The 17,559-nt window shown below is 31.3% G+C and overlaps 1 protein-coding gene across 8 annotated transcripts in view; it reads right to left on the bottom strand.

Moving 5' to 3' along the window:
- Positions 1-1,843: 1,843 nt before the first annotated feature.
- The window catches only part of LOC129991361 (plexin-B-like), a 454,065-nt gene continuing 438,349 nt past the window's right edge, over positions 1,844-17,559 (bottom strand). For all 8 annotated transcript variants that reach the window (XM_056098226.1, XM_056098227.1, XM_056098225.1 and 5 more), the window contains 8 exons: positions 13,725-13,878; positions 12,644-12,808; positions 11,268-11,440; positions 9,902-10,062; positions 9,259-9,406; positions 6,493-6,633; positions 5,415-5,489; positions 1,844-3,835 (listed from right to left, as the gene is read on the bottom strand). In XM_056098226.1, coding sequence (XP_055954201.1) covers positions 3,728-3,835; positions 5,415-5,489; positions 6,493-6,633; positions 9,259-9,406; positions 9,902-10,062; positions 11,268-11,440; positions 12,644-12,808; positions 13,725-13,878 — 1,125 coding nt within the window. In that variant the 3' untranslated portion in view covers positions 1,844-3,727. The remainder of the gene's footprint in view (positions 3,836-5,414; positions 5,490-6,492; positions 6,634-9,258; positions 9,407-9,901; positions 10,063-11,267; positions 11,441-12,643; positions 12,809-13,724; positions 13,879-17,559) is intronic.

The following is a 17,559-nucleotide window of genomic DNA, read 5'->3' as shown; positions in this document are numbered from 1 at the left end:
TGGATATTTTTTTTTTCTTGTCAGATTTTGTATCCTTATTCTATATTTCATATACGAGAAAGTAAAAGATTTGAGAGAAAGACTGTAAACAAATTGTTAGCACCTCAGTTTGAAGTACAAGAACTTTGTTTTGCCTCTTTCTATACTATCAAGCCAGTACAAAGAAAATCGAATTAAAATTTTTGCTTTGAGCATTTCTGTTTATTCTCCTCTTATTGTTTCTGTGAAACTATCCAGTTCAGAATTCATCTTAATTTCATCAAGTTGGTGAACTTGTTGTTTTCTTATATCCCAGTGTTATTATATTATATCCCATATATTATATCTCAGTGTTTCTGTGAAATTTAAGATATAAACTATAAACAAGAATTGATCTGTTTTGACTGGAATTTCAGACATATCCTTTGATAAGCAAAAGTATTTTATTTTCTCTTATTGTGCATTTTAAGACATATTCAAAATTTAATTCATCCTCCTTTGCTATAAAATGTTTTTATAGCAAAGAGGTTCCTCATAATTCAATAAAAAAATTTAAAGAAAAAAAAAACATTGAAATGCTACAAAGTATGTTATCATACAGATCTTTAATTTCAATTATAAAACCTATAGGGATGGTCTACCCCAAAATTTCTTGCACATTCTGTTATAAAGGTGTTATTTCCTTGCATAAAATTGTGGATTTTGCATGGCATTGACAAACAATACTTGCAAAATATTGATCTTTGTAATATGTATTTTGGACGCTTTTTCTCCGATTAAATTTAGATATAGAGCTACAATTGTAGTCACAAGATCCCATACAAAATTTCATTTATTTAACCCGTTGCACTCTGAAAAGAGTAATTCGATGCAAAATTATTCAGCTAACACAAGGCCTTGCTTATTGCTAAAAAAAAAAATATTTATTATAGTTTTAGGTTGAATTTTACCGAAAAATTAATCTACATCTTCTAGCCATTCTTTAGATATTTTTAAAAAATCAGAATTAAAAAAATAATAAAAAAAACGTCAAAATGATGCACTATCTTGAATGGTGAGTGAGAGGTACGCTTCGAGTGTAAAGGGTTAAATCATTGCGTTTACATGCATGCGAAAGTACAGACCGACGGTCAACCCTTTTTCGGATTTAATCAAAAATTTGACATGGATCTACATTTTAGATGTTCATCCTTTGTACCAAATTTTATTTGTCTAGCTCTTTGAATTTTATATTATTGTGTTAATTTGTAATCGTACTGCCAGACTTTCTATTAATGGATTTCATTCAAAATTGGTGTAAAATCAGATCAAAGAAATCAAAATTGGTGTTTCATTCAAAATTGGTGTAAATTTTATTTGTCTAGCTCTTTGAATTTTACATTATCGTGTTAATTTGTATTCGTACTGCCAGACTTCTATTAATGGATTTCATTCAAAATTGGTGTAAAATCCATACATCAACAATTTATTAGACAAGCTCAATGTATTTGATTATGTTCACATAATTTTTCAATTATTGTGATCATTGGTAGATACTCATAAATCCAAAAATGAGTTTCTGAGCTGAAAGCAGTCTGGAATGTAAAAATTCATCAAAATTTCGAGGTTTGACGATTGTAATATTTTCTCTCCGTATCTTATGTATACGAGAAATTAAAATTTCTAAGTAAACCATTGATGAAAAGAATCTCATTTAAAGATTTATTAAGAATAAGTAATAAAAAAATTTCTTTATTTTAAATTGCTCCCCAGAAAACATTTTCTGGATTTGTGCTCTTCTTCAAACTGCTGATTCAATTACATTGCACACATATTATACACAGTAAATGACGAACAACAACAAAGAGATGTACACACCGTGAGATTAAAGTGTTATAATCGTTTATTCCTTCAATACAATGGCTACAAGTTTCGTCTCTTATATAAAAAAATAGTTCGCGCGTGCATCCCCCGGGAGGTGACATAGCAGAAGTGGCAGCCGTCCTTAGGGAAGAATATATCACAGCCAAAATTAAAGAATCCGTTCGAAGCGCGACTGGCACACGAGACGAAGCTCAAACGACTATCGGCTCATCAAGAGTCACTGGTGGTGGTTAATGACAAGAATGTATCACAGGCAGCGTGTATGACACAAGGGGCGGACATCCGCCACTGGGGGACGAGGGGTGACTTTTTCGACATGAAAGGTCGCAGTCTGATTGCTGAGAGCGGGCTCGACTCGCATTATTACAAAAACACAAGTATCATAAGATATTTGCGGGAATTAAGGAACATCAAAAGCAGCACATCAATCTCTTGAAATTATATGAATCTGGCATTTATTAAAAATTATAAATAGAATAAAATATGTTTTAAATGAGTGATGTAACGTGATTTTGATTTAAAAATAAATAACTTTGGCGGACTCGCTTTTGCAAAAAGTATTGAATCTGCCATGAGCATTTTAAATCAGAAAATAATACATAAAGCAAAATGCTAAGTCTAAAATTATATCTTTTATGCTATTTTTTAATATAAAAATAAACAATTAAAATTAGGGACTATAATAAATAATGAATAAAAAAGTCCCAAATTTTAATATGTAAAAAAAAAAATGGTTAAATTTAACAATCAATCATTTAAATCAAAGTTCTTAGTCTACTATTACTAAAAATTCTGTTATAAAAAGCATGCAAGGAGCTTTATCGTGCTATTTTAACTACTATATCGAAAGCAGACATTTAAAGCTTGGGTAAAAAGTATCTACCTCTTTAAAAAATTGTAATTCATTTCATTTAAAATTCAAATATGAAATTTTTAATGGCAAGTACAGAAATTTAACATATGTATGTATAATAAAACTATCGTTTCATTAGAAATCATTCATTTAAAAACATAGTCAAAAATTATAACGTTAGGTTTAATGTTTGTCCTAAATCAAGTAAATTATGTACAAAAATATGAAAAAGTTGGAATAGGTAGTTCATTTCGAGCCCGCTGACACATGAAAGAGACGACAAAGGCGCAAATGAATCCTATTTATAAATATTTAAACTCTTAACAAGCAGGGAGTGGACGACATGGTCCGAAGACAGCGCTCTTCTCAGTGTTCTCAAGCTCAAATCAAGCGATCCCAGAATTGCCATCAAGCCTCTTTTTTTCATTTCCTTATTAAAAAAACCCTTCCGAGTAGTTCCACTGACTCGGGTTCGGTACCAGATCTGAAGCTCTTCACACACCAGACGTCTTCAACTCATATCGAATTCTGAAAGCTCTGCAATGCTCTTGAATGAAAGTTGCTTTCGCTGTTCAAAAAACAAAAAATAGACAACATCTCACGCGAACATCGAAAAACAGAAATGGAAATAGATCTTCACGAGGTTTTACATGACCTTCAAAGTCCATTAAAGGTCGCGGGTTTTGCTTGGAACAAAAAACGTAATATCTCGCTCAGACACAATGCGCCAATTGTCTTACGTACAACGATGACTATAATATGTTATATATACACAACAATGATGCTTGGAGGATAAAACTGTGCCTCTTTTTTTTTCCTTTCAGGCAAGTTCGCTTTGCTCCGGCAAGGGTAATGCCCGGTTTTGTTTTGACTGGTGTTCTTTAGTAAAAGGAGAGCCGGTTTCCTAGCAGTCAATCTCTTCTTGCCGAATCCGACGAAACAATGCCAGTCAATGGAATGTTGATGGCAGAATCCACACCGTGGAAGGTCTGTTAATAAACGCTGACCAGCAGCGTTGACAGCTGAAGTCCCTTAGCAGACGGACGTCTCCTCTCCTTCGAGGGTGCACGCCACTGTTTCCAGTTTCTCCGCTAAATGCATTTTCTGACAATAAGGATCGGTGTCCAGAGCTTCCAAGACCTACAGAAGAAGGAAACATGTTAACAATGTAGAAAACTTAGAAGTTTGGCAAATTTAATCCATTTGGGAAGCATATAGTATCAAGGCCTGGTCAATTATAACGAGGTTAATTAACTCTCGATTAGCAACATTGGGTGGCATAGATATTTTAGGCTTAAAACGCATACACAATTTTTTTTGACCATGATGCAGTTTACTTTGATTAGCAGCTAAAATTATCATGATTCTAGTCTATATTGTTAGGATAAAAAAAAAAAAAATTGAATGACAAGTGTTTTAAGCCTGCAATATTCATGCAACCCAACATCGTTGTACCGGCCCTAACTTATTTTTAAGGGTTAATTAATCTGATATTATGTTGTACTGTATGGTAAAGTTACGTTCTTTTCCTTTCAACAAGATGCACAGTATAATTCAAAATTTGATATATAATGGCGCGTTTAATAAAGGTCACATGAACTAACTTCATTATAGACTGAGCGTCATCTACACAGCACATACACAATTTTTCTCTTCTTACTTTTGGTAAGAAGAATCAAACCAACGGTAAACACATTTTTTTCGAATATGGATTGAGCTGTATCCTTACAACTATACAATTACGCGAAATACAGGCTAGAAAAATAGATAACATAACAATAAGCATCTTTTTTAAAGGTTGGTTTTAGGAAATGTTTCAATATAATAACAAACGCAAGAAAATTAATTTGCAAACATTTGTTATAATTTGATTATCAATGGTGATGAGGATAAATGTCTTTTGGGTAGTGCTAATTTTTCGTTACATTCGTCATGCTCAGTTTTAAAAATAATATAAACGAAATTGTATTTTGTTTTGCGTTCCTTTCCCCTCAAGACTTACCCAATACTCTCATGCCATACCACCACCACAGAAAAAACTTACGCTCATTATTTAATTTTAAATAGCATTTTTCATCTACTTTTCAGAATATTCTTTTATATATGCAGTGCGCCGTCGCTGTTACTCAAGATATCATACGTCAAAATATATGAAATTTTGATGCAAAACTGACCCCCTCCCACATCCAATAACATACATGGCATTTTGTGATAACGTGACATGAGAGCAGACATAGCAAGCATATGTATGTGCTTTGCACTACTAAGATGTTTCAACAAATTTGACATGCGATATTTGATGTAACCCCGACAATGCTCATTGATTTTTTTTAAAGATAATATTCATTTATTATTATAATATTATCAAATAATAATCATTATATTTTTATTTATTATTTTAATCAAAATACATTTTAAGATATAAAATTTAATTTATCTGTACTTTTTAAAAGTTAGTTTCATTAGATACATTAAACCCTATTTTGACTCAATAAAAACAATACGCTAGTTTCAATTATTCCCGAATTAGATCTCACAAACATAAAAAGAAAAAAAAATTAAGTTTAAAAATAATTTTAACAGAATGTTCCGATTAATAAGAGCAACACTGGATAAACAATGAAAGAACATTTTCCCACAGTTTAAATGGATATAATAAAAAGGTGATAAAGAACACATAATTTTTGAAGACACATGACGGGTATAAAAATCGTCTTACCTGGTCATTATACTTGGCGGCATAAACATATAATTCACGAAGAGCGCTGATAATGTCGAATTCCCCATTATGAGACTGAAAAAATACGGGAAACACAATTTTAAAAAACAGATTTTAAGGTTTATTATTACTATTATTTTGAAATTTACCTTCGGTCAGCATAATAGAAACAAGTGGTTAGTATCAAAAATGTATATAAAGTGATTTAGAAACATAACTTTTGCATAATTAAATTATCGATGTTTATTCCACTGAAATTTCGAAATTATTTTTTTAATGATGTCAGTCAATACATGTGTTTATTGCAGTTATACGAAGCACGATTAGATGGTAATGTGCGATTTGGTCCATAAAGATCGATCCATTGTGCAGAATCGTCTATTTATACAATAAGAATACTTCAACTAACATGCATCTCCAGCCTTCTGATGATAAATATTTTAACATTTTCAGTACGAAATAATATTATGATTTTTATCTGTCAAAGTAATGAAACGAAATATTTTTTAACACCTTCCATAGAGTACACATCAAGAAGGAATTATAAAAATCTTTAGAAATCGTTATTGTTTATTCCATAGTTTGTTCCATTTTATTCTTGTGCTTCAGTGAAAGAAATCAGATATAATTTTAACATATCTTTTTTTCTCTTAATTGGAACCAAAATTTGACATAAAACTACAATTTTAGTGATAAGGATGACATGTTTTTTTCATTTATCTAACTCGTTGCGTTTTAGAATTGATATGAATGCCAATAAACAGACCATCAACTCCTTGAAGTTCTGATCAAAATTTAATACAGATCTAATGATCAAGCTTTTTGCTTTTGTAGTTACCACATTCTATCAGGCAATCAAATAAATTACCTATAAATGGATTCCGTTCACAATTTTAGTGTAGAAACAACATATATTATCTATCTGGCTCAAAGCGTTTCTGATTATCGTGTTCATAAATATATGGAAGTAATTCCAAAATGTGTTTTTTGACGATTACAATACTTTCTCCTTGTATATAAGCAAGTAAAGTCTAATTTCACTGACAGCTGAAAGCGATTTCCTATGCGTTCTACTTACCATTGACAGAGCTTGCATGGCAACGCACATCTCTTGATCTGTGACTGGGGGTAAAGATGCGACGTCTTGATAAAATCTGTTCACCATCTTCCTGTAAGTGGGGATGTCTTTAGCAAACAGCAGTTTGTTTGAAGGAGAATCCTGAAAAGTAAGAGGTAGAAAACGATTAAGATTACATTCATCGTCATTTATTAAGCAATAACTAGAATATTACACTGTTCAAATGAATCATATTTTAGCTACCATCCCTGGAGCAACATAATATTTAGTAGAAAGCGAATGAACGTCAATGGGCATGCAAAAAGATCCAATAATTAAAAATATAGCTAATTTTATGTAGATAATACTTTAGTACTAAATAATTTTTAAGCTACACTATTACTATTTTTAAGCTACACTACTATCACCAGCAAACTTAATTTTTTTAAAAAATTACATCAAAGGATTTCAAAAACCGCTGGAAGCTAAATGATGGCGAATTTTGACAAAGGTAAATGAATTTAATTAAATAATTTGAGCAGAAATTTGGGGCCAAGGACATAAAATTATTTTAAAATATTCTCTTTCAATAGAAATGGTAAACATTCAAGATAAAATAATTTTTAATCCATAGAAATATTTTTAATAAATAAATAATAAAGGATTCGTCATGAAATTTTCACAAAAATCTTTTTCATTTGCTAGGATATTTACGAGCGAACTATAAAGAAAATCTATTCAAACGGATTCTAATAACATATGAAATATTTTTGAGTCATTATTATATGTATATATAGAATTATAGGAAATAATAATGCTGTATTGTATATGATTCATTTAAATATTTGGCTACAATGATCAAAAATAAGAGGAACAGTATGGTTTTATTCAAATTAATTAGTTTGTTAATTAGAAAATTCAATGCTTATTTAGACTAGTTAGTCCGATGTTATTACCTAGAAGTAATGTGAAGCTATCAGTTGGGAAAAGAGTGAAAATAAGGGCATAGAAAACAATTTTTATATTTCTTAGTTATACTTGTATCATTGTTATCAATAAAATTTAATTCTGAACGAACGTTTTTATTATGTAAATAAAATCAAAATGATTTGGAATACTGGACAGCTATTTATAGAGCATACTTTCTTAAATGCAATGCAAAGCATGCCACTTATCATAACATACTTTGCACGGCATTTTTTATCAATGTACAATGGAAAAGACATTTTTTTAATTATTGGCGCAAATTAGTCAAATTAAGATACACATAAAATATTGGTATACATTCTTTTGAAGAAGCGCAAATGTGCTGTTAAGCAAGTAAAATCTATAAGGTTTTAACCTTTTAAAATTTCTAAATAAGGATATAATTGATTTTAGTCCATAATCATACTAGAATTCAGGATGTGAAGTCTCGCTGCCTCTTGTAATGTCAAATCGAAGAATAAGTAAATTAAACTAGAAACGTCTTTTTAACATTCTTATTTTATATGCATTAGATAAGAAATCGTTGATTCAGCACTTCGAAATAGGCAGAACTAAGACAGCAACCACTATAACTTTGAAAGATTAGGGTTAAAAATTAGTCATCAGGAAACAAAGAAGAGATATTTTACTTCAAAGACTCTTATTTGATTATCTTTAGCAGATGGCAGTAATTTTCATTTTAGCGGCAATTTTCATATTATTGATCCATAATCAGTAATAGAAATAGTATTCTTTGTAGAGAGACAAAAGGACCGAGTTGACATCGTCTTACGACTAAGCTTTAATGCTCTCGACAAGGAATTTTCATTTCATTTGGAAAATGAAACTACAGAAAATGACTGATTCTGCAATTTTATGGAGATTCGTGATATTATTATCTGCATGTCTATATCGCTGTCAGAAAATTACAACTGCATTTTGAGAGACGTTGGAAAAACAGCCATAAGTTAGAAAGTTTTTATTTTTGAATTAAATTTAAGTGATGAGGGGGGAAAATTAAAAATGTGAATAAAATGTTATTAAATGTATATAGTTGGAGCATCTTAAAAAAAAATCGAATATAATGAAAATGAATATTAACAATATCTTCAATGAATGAGATTTGTAACTAGTATTTGTTGAAAATAAATTATCTTTTAGTTATGTTACCGTTAAAGTATGAAATCCGTTATTATATAGAATACCTAGTTATTCCATGAAATAACTGATCGTGTCCGTTAAAGTGTAAAACTCTCTTGTCTTTCATGGTTTAACTAGTTATTTCATAGAATAACGATCTGCAGCCCGTTAAAGTGTAAAATAATCTATATCATATATCTCGCACGACAAATACATTTACCTTCCACCCCTACTGCATTTATGTTTTTGTTTGTTTGTTTTAGAAATAATGTTCTTTGTAATTCTAAGTGTCATTTTAGTAATCCTTGTTGTAACAAATGATTTTATGGTACGTTTCCATAAATACCATTTATACGCTGCATAAATTAGATAAATTGCTTCTTTTTTATTTTAATTCTCTATCATTAGTTTAATTTCATTTTAGATAAATTGTTTATTTTACACTTTAACGGTCTCTCATTACTTAATTTATAGAATACCTAGTTATTTCATAGAATAACTAGTTAAAGTGTCAAATTAATAACATATTACACACTTTAACGGACACGATCAGTTATTTCATGGAATAACTAGGTATTCTATGAAATAACTGCATTATATACTTTAACGGTAACATATATATATTTTAATTCTGAATTCAATTCATTGCGAATTTTTATTTTCCATTGTAAAGACACTTACTTTTCCAAGTCTGTGCTCCGATGTGGAACATGCATCCATCAATGTTTGCGCAATAACGGAGAGGCAGGAATCCACCACCGGTGTTTTCTGGATGTCCAAAACAAAGTCTGGATTCTTTATGAAATTCACCCAAAAGCGCAACGGAAGGCTGCAAAAGGAAAAATTATTAACAATTCACTATATAATAACTTGCCGCTGTTCACCAATATCATAAATGAAATACGAATAATATATAGATAATGATGAGCAATCTTTTTCAATAACATGTCATTACACACATTCATAAAATAAAGGGCGAAATAATTATTAAATCTTCAAAAACAACTTATGTTTTTACGAAATTAAAAACAGCATCATTCGAATAATTTACCGAAAGTTTGATGAAGATGAATGGCAAAATGAGTCATTAATTTATCGTTAATGTAATTACATTTTGTGGATTACTTCAGAACATCCGTAGTTCTAGTTCCTTCGAGGACTTGAATCTGTTTTTCTTCGTGACAAATATTCAAAAACTTTTGTTGAAGAACATTTTTCTCGTCCCATTTTCTTTTGGAGGACAAATAATCAATATCCGTGTTTTGTCTAATTTTGGGAAGTATTGATCAATCATAGTCACGCAATAGATGAAGCGTGTGTTTACCTATTGCTTTTCCATGCATGCGCCACTTCAGGATCGAGGATACCATGTGCAGCCGAAGCTTCGTCGAGTAGATCAAAGAGCCACTTGACTGCCGGGGGAAGACGTTCGTTGGCTGTCAAGATGGTAGTCAAAAAGTCGTCCACGAATTTTTGCACGGTGCCCTGAAGGAGATATGAAAACACAGTCAGAAAATATCCAATACTTTTTATAGAATTTTAGATATTCTAGTATCAAAAGCATAGAACAAATATCAATCTTGCTAATTAAAATAAAATACTAATACTAACGCAGAAAATGCATTGTGAGTTTTAATTAACCTACAACTTTGAATTGAAATAATTTCATATGTCGTTACAAATGCATACGACGACAGAGGATATAAAAGGACATTGTTGAGCGTAACTATCCTTTTACCAAGGCCGACCTTTAATATTGATAATATACAAATAGGTCTCGGATAAATCTATTCTTAATTCAATTCTGCGGTACAACTAAGTTCGGATTGATAGGGAAGAACACATGATCTGGGCATCACTACAAATTAACTGTTAAGAATTTAAGAAAACTACCCCCCCCCCCTTTTCCACCCTCTCCTTCCTAGCTCAAAGACTTTAGAATCTTTGAATTAAACTTGGAAGAAATGAATGCAATTTTTTACAACCTTATCTTGGAACATGGTTCGATAAATCTTCTGGATCACTTTTTTTGTAATGAAAATTGAGTTTTACACCATTAAAAAAAAATTCAAAATTCTGCGCAGACAGTATTACGCAAAAATAAAACAAAGTTTGGTATGTTTGTTTTTATAGTTTTTAAAAATGAGACCAAAGAAATTTTTAGTCCCTTGTTTTTAATAATTCACTTCAAATTTGAAAATGTGTAAAGGGGGAAGAAACTATGTTGCAAGTTTACTGAAATCAGGATGGGTAACTAATATTGTTTCCAAATGGACCAATCACTCCTAAGATCTTTTTTTTTTCCTTCAATGTTTTCCACACCGTCAAATTTAACACAATTTAACATTAATTTTATAACAAAAATTGATATTTATGCATTTAAAATAAAAAATTAAATCGCTCCTCAAAGTACAAAAGGGACCTAAATTTTCTAAAGCAATGAGGAAATATCTAACAAGAATTTTGAAAGTTTTCATTTCATCGTAGGTGAAATCCCCTTAAAATGTTCATTAAAAAAGAATTGCAATTATTAACTGCAAAGACTCAAAAGTTATTTCTCTTTTAATGTTATAGGTTAATTAATTCATTGAGCTGTGGTCATTTAATTAACATTTTCCAGTGCAAATTTAAAATATCTGTATTATCCGTCATCGAATAAAGGCTTTAATACACATTCATGCAAAACCTACCTTTGTAGAGAGAAGACGAGTAAGGAATATTTCTGGTATGGACTTGTGGTTGTAGTCCTTAATATTCGACTGATCATCTTGATATTTCACTAAATGCCAATAACGCAAGCCTTGTTCCACATCGTAATGTCCGACGATTGGTGACACAGAATTTAGCGAATTGTTCCCTGTACCTGTTGAAACAAAATATAAATAAATAAGGCATAAGAAAAATTGAAAAAAAAAAATGTTCATAAACAAATAACGATTTAAAAATACTGAAATATATATAAAAAAATTTTTTTGGTTATTCTGAAATAATTTTAATGTTTACTTTCAATGCAATCTCTTATTACTATAAAGATGGTTTTAATATTATTTTTTTAAGGTTCATAAGATTGGCAAAAACAAATATTTTAGTTTATATGGATGTTTTTAATAGAAAAGTACGGTCTTTTCTATTAAAAGGCCGTACTTGACTGGCGTGGAGGTCACCAGCAGGCGCAGCAAATTACATTGTAAGAAATTCAGAGCTGCAGTCAACGTGCTGAGAATTAACATAAGTGACCATGCTTTAAGAAGGCTGAAATGCTGTTCTGGGGTAAAAATAATATAATATTAATGACAAAATTTTAATAAAATTCAACTGATTTACTCGAAATTTACAACCGAATAATCTAATTTTTTTTTAACTACATGCAATCATTTTTATGGTGTAATCAGATATCTCAATACAGTTAACAGTAGTAAAACCTTCAGCCAATAGAAGGTGAAACACCAAAACAATCAATGACGGATATGATATAGCAATAGCTAATATATTATTATTAAAATAATAATGTACTAAAAATTTTCGGTATTATTATAACCAAATGAACTAACAGCAATTGAAAAATAGTAATATCCTAAAATATAAATTAAAATAATCAAGGCGCATACGATTGAAAAATCACTATTATCCACTCTCAGGCAGAAACGGAAGATAAAAATGCGCCAAGTCCAGCGCTATCAAAGGATCTTAAACTCTCCACAAGTATAATTTTTTTGATAGAAACTAACAGATATTTATAAAGTACTGGCCTATAAATACCTTCTGTTTCGGGAAAGTATTGTTTTACTGATTCATTTAAGAATCCATGGGACATGGTGGATTATGCATAATTTTTCTATTGATTTATTATGCCTGATAATAATTTATTTCAGTTTATGAGAAGCGATTATTCGATGCCGCTTTGACACACGGCCATGACAGTTAAGGGGTTAATGGTATGGGTGAAGTGAGCATTTGTGAGAGTTCCGACCTATCTGGCTTTTTTATTATCCTGCTCTTCCACTACATTCAGTCCGATAGTTGAGAATCTACAGTATTTTATGATTATTTTGGAAATAAGACTTACAATTGGAACTGAAGCTATCATTTTGTTTCGTCACGAGGCTCATAACAGCAGAATCTTTCACACCGTAGTGACGGAGTGTGTTCAGTCGTCTCCATCCGTGGATAGTTTTGGTTGTTAAATCTTCATCGGCTAGCGTGAGATGACCGCCACGACCATGCCTCCATTCTACAAGAACAATGAAAGAAATTTATGTATACAGCCTTACAATTAGACTAATTTCATACAAGAATGGATACAATTTTTAGAAATACCACAAAATATAAGTTTTTACATGAATTTTAATAATATGGATATTCATATTAACATGCAGTGATATAAGAAGTACAAAGAGGAAAGAAAGTACAATAAAAGAGTTCTATAATTGAATATTTTTAATTATTTAAATTTTTTATGACAGTTTCTAAAATTATCACGATTATTTAATTAAATTCAATTGTGTGTTGAACTTAAAATTAGGATCCAATGTTTCGTTCATAAGAATAAAAGTTTTGAAGTCCTCATATTTTTTTGAAGAAAAGGTTATTACTGTAATAATAAGAATTATTTTTTAAAATCCCAATTCGATTTCTTTTGATTATTTATTTATACTGATAAATGCGAGTCTAGATTAAAAGTAGAAAGCTTTAACTCTGTTCAATGATTTTCAAAATTGATTGAAACTTATCTACTTATGAGCACTATTTCTGTAAAATTACTACAAATTATTTAAAAATAATATAATATAAAATGAGGCGAAAATTTCAACTATATAATAACAAATTTGCTATTTTGATAAAATTGCAATTAAATAGGCTTTTCCGCCATTTTTCCGCCTTGATTTTAAGAGAAAGTTAATCAACATATAAACTTTTGAAAATCATAAACAAAAATCTAGAGATTATCAACAGCAGTTAACATGATGTAAATCTACCATAATGGTACTTTTTGTCCCCACCCTTGTATGCCCCTATTAGAGTTAGCAACTTCAGTGATATTATTTTGTTTCAAGAGAAATGAAAAACGATTAATTTATAATATTAGCTGATAACGTGCATTAATCATTTCAATGTTGTAAGCATTTGAGCATCGGATATAAACTTACCAAGGTCAACATCATGTATAGATGGCCTCAGAGAGAAAGGTGTATTCTTATAAACGGCATCCAATAATTTCGCTTTCACTTGGCTGGTGGCATCACAATCATTTACACGGCATACAATTTTCTCATCCTGGTCCTCATGAACTACCTGCACCGTCTAAAAATACAATAAAAAAATCCATGATATTTTATAATGCCAAATTAATAGGCTTCAATGCGTTTTTTATTATAATAATAAAGCCTGAACAAAAGATTAGATTCGAGACAAGCAATTACTTGGAGATGAGCAACGATTTCTGACAGTTTTTGACATACCCTTGAATTTGGGAGCATAAAGAGATTTCAGTGACAGATGGCAAAGATGATTTCCAAGAATCTTTAACAGCATATATAATGAACGCACCGGACAAAGATCTCCCAAACTTCTCATGGATCGGTAAATTCTGAACCACTTTAATGGCTTTTGTCTTTATCCTATATCGTGAGACTGCAAAAATGTTGAGGCAGAACAATGTAATTTACTTGAATTTTCAACCATCGCCAGAAGCCTGCACGAAATCTAATAACTTACTAATGGCCGGTTTGCGCAAGACACCTGTCAAGACCCTGCCGGTGGACCCCTAGATTCGTCACTCATAGATCCTCATCGCATACACGAAACAAATAAGCTGATAATCAAAATGGATGTTCTGAGTACAAGAGATCTCGTCACCTCCTTTTCCATCCACCGAGACAAAAATGATGTGGTCTTCGTGACGACTTCATTCGTCGAAATTGAATTTGGCGCCCGCCCACAGCACAGGATGCCATCGTCAAAATCAATCCCAGCAAGGCAGATAAAGATCGGCGACAAAAGTAGGCGGTGGTTTAGGTAGGTTCCTTGGCCATCCAACTCGAATACTGATTATTACCAAGACAGGGATGTTTGGGTACAATGGGCAGAGATATTCCTTTATTGCCGGAACAAAGCCGACAACTGGCTAATTGATGCCTTCGAAGTTCTGCGGCTACTTATGCCGGATACTTTAATGGCAACTGTGCACGCAGGTGGGCGTGAACATGCGTGTAACAACCAAGGAGGATTCTTTCATTTTATGAACCACTGGCATTGTTCAAATTGAAAATTCAGCTCTTAAGGCCTTGTGTGAGGCCCAAGGTTGGGCAGAAGTTGAATCGATTTGAGCTTAAACCTGCTTTATTTTAGATGGTGTAAACAGCTACTTTCTTTCAAAGCAGTGGAACTAAAGGATTTTTTTTTATTACTAGAGCTGAGTTCTAATTTTGCTCTAAATAATAATAAAAGTAAATCTTTGGATCATTTCTTTTTGCGCTGAGCAAAAACATGCACGAATGACTTTTAGGAATTTATAATATTCACATACAGTCGACCTTCGAAAACAAATCGCGACACTATCTAAATTAATTCGCGATAATATATTTTTAAAAATCAGACTGTTTAAAAATATGAATATAAAAAAGAAATGTTTGCACATGCAAACGCATTTTCCTTCATAGATTTAGATTTGTCAATACAATGACCAATTTAAAATAATTTAGATAAGGCAAAATTTTTGAAAATTTGAATTTCCTTTCAATTCCGACTTCTTTTCTTTTCCAGAAATTAATTATAGCTTGTATAACCTGACTATTTAAATTACAACATTATTTGAACGTACCTATCACTTAAAAATTAAAAGGGGGCGACTGGCTTTGATGAAAAATCGAGAGTTCGTATAATATTAATTTACACAACGCGGTCAATATGGTGAAGGAATTGTTCTTGTAAAAAGCGATTTCTCGTATAATTCCGCGAAGTAAAATAATAATAATAATAAACATGGAAATTAAAGCTGCCTGATGGCAATAAATCGTAAAGTACAGACATGATCTCAATATCTTGATGTGTTATCATTAGTCAAAGCAGAAAACTTTAAATGCGTCATGAGAAAAAGTTCATAGTATTAGCGTCTTAACAAAATTATACTAATTATCACTATTCACTTTATAAATAGTCCTCAATATTATATTAATAAATTATAAATATAAAATATAAACAGTATTTAATATCAATTGTAGGTATTTAAACTATAATTTGAAATTCAAAAATTTTATGGAACTTTTCCTATAGCTTTAAGACGAGCGTTTGCTATCCATAATTGATACGGTCATTCATAGCTTTTCTTTTTCATATCGACACTGTGTCTTAACTTAAGGATAAATCTCGTACAGCACAATTAAAGAATTCATGTAGCAAGATATATATTTGCTTCACTTTATAAAAATTTATGATGATGATAAAACATCGCCCTGTTATTGTATCAGCCGCAGTGTCCTGATGCTTATCAAGGTTCGACTACAAGTTTCTTATCAGCCGAGAAAATAAACCGACAAATTGCTTTTACAAAGAACAAGAGGAAACAAAAGGAAAAAAATTCTTTTGAGTCAACAAATTTATCTAATGCAATGGGTTTCTTCTAGAAAATACACTCTTAACCAAGCCCCATCGAATTTCTTTAGTCCAGAGACCTCGTTTAAGAATATCTTTCCCCTTTAAAAAACAGAACCACCGAATAATACAGCTAAGATTTTTTTCCTCCAAGTCACAACTTTCCTCTACAAGTTGTGACAAATCGTATCGACCGAGTTAGTAACATCATTTGTCCTTTCACACAATACCCAGTTTGGCTGCCCGCGGGGCTGGAAAGTTCTTTTATCCTTTTGTTTTATCAACGTCCGGTAAATAAAGACGGGGACTACCCACAAGGGACAGCTTCGTTGACGCTCGCGTCATTCAACACGCCAGAACCTCGTTCGGAATGGGAAAAGAAAACTATTGTGGAAACAGGGTTTGCGTATTAGTAACGGAGAAAGTTTTAACAGGAAAAGAATGACAAAGACAACGATAGAGACGGAGTGGTATCCTATCGCAGAAAGAGAATTTCTACACATAAAAGCTAAGAGAGAAAGATATGCTATAAGGCTTCCTATGTCAAGGGAACAATTAAGGACACGAACTGGAAAGAAATTAACTTGGAGGAAATAAATTATGATAAGAATGTCAGGTGTTTTATGGGATCAATAAAATTTGCAATTTAAATTAACTTATTGCGTAGGATATGAAGGTCGTTAGATACATTGTCAGGGGTGCTGGCGTCATTGATTTTGTAAGGTTGTAGTTGGCAGGTTCCACTTTACAATCGGAGTGGAAGCGAATATGAATTAGTCGCATGTTTTTCTCATGATCTAATGATGCTAAACGAAATGAATGGCGCAGTCATAACAAATCCATTCAACTCTATTATAACAATTTCGTTTTATATTAAAACCGTGCTAAGCACAACTTGTCATTCTGTAGTAAGTTTGATTGCATTCTAAAATGCGGCCTCGAAAATAAAAGTATATATTTCAAATGGAGACTAGGTTCCTTAGCAAAATTATGAAATTAAAGAGAATATCGATCTCGTTTAAAATATATTTTCCATCTGATTTCAATACTTTTTCGCAGAATTGCTGAAATGGAAATTAACAGACCACAAAATGTCAATTCACGTGATTTTGGAAAATAATAAATCTTTATAAAACAGAAGATGACGCATAAATATATCGTAAAAAATATTTTATACTGAGTTACAATTTAGGAGATTTTCTTTTAAATGGTAATTATACATTTCTTACAAATCATTTCTTGACAGTAATTTTATTCTTTTTCGATTTTGATGTCTAATTTTTATATATATTTTAATGGTGACAAAACCAATCACACATGGAATCAGATATCGGTGCTACACAAGACTGGCATTGCGATTAGAGCAATTTGTATGGATTTACTTTACTCGGA

This window comes from Argiope bruennichi, chromosome 2, assembly GCF_947563725.1.
Source record: "Argiope bruennichi chromosome 2, qqArgBrue1.1, whole genome shotgun sequence".
Lineage (NCBI taxonomy): Eukaryota > Metazoa > Arthropoda > Arachnida > Araneae > Araneidae > Argiope > Argiope bruennichi.
The sequence above is the reverse complement of the archived record's forward strand: the minus strand, read 5'-3'. Positions and strand labels throughout refer to the sequence as shown.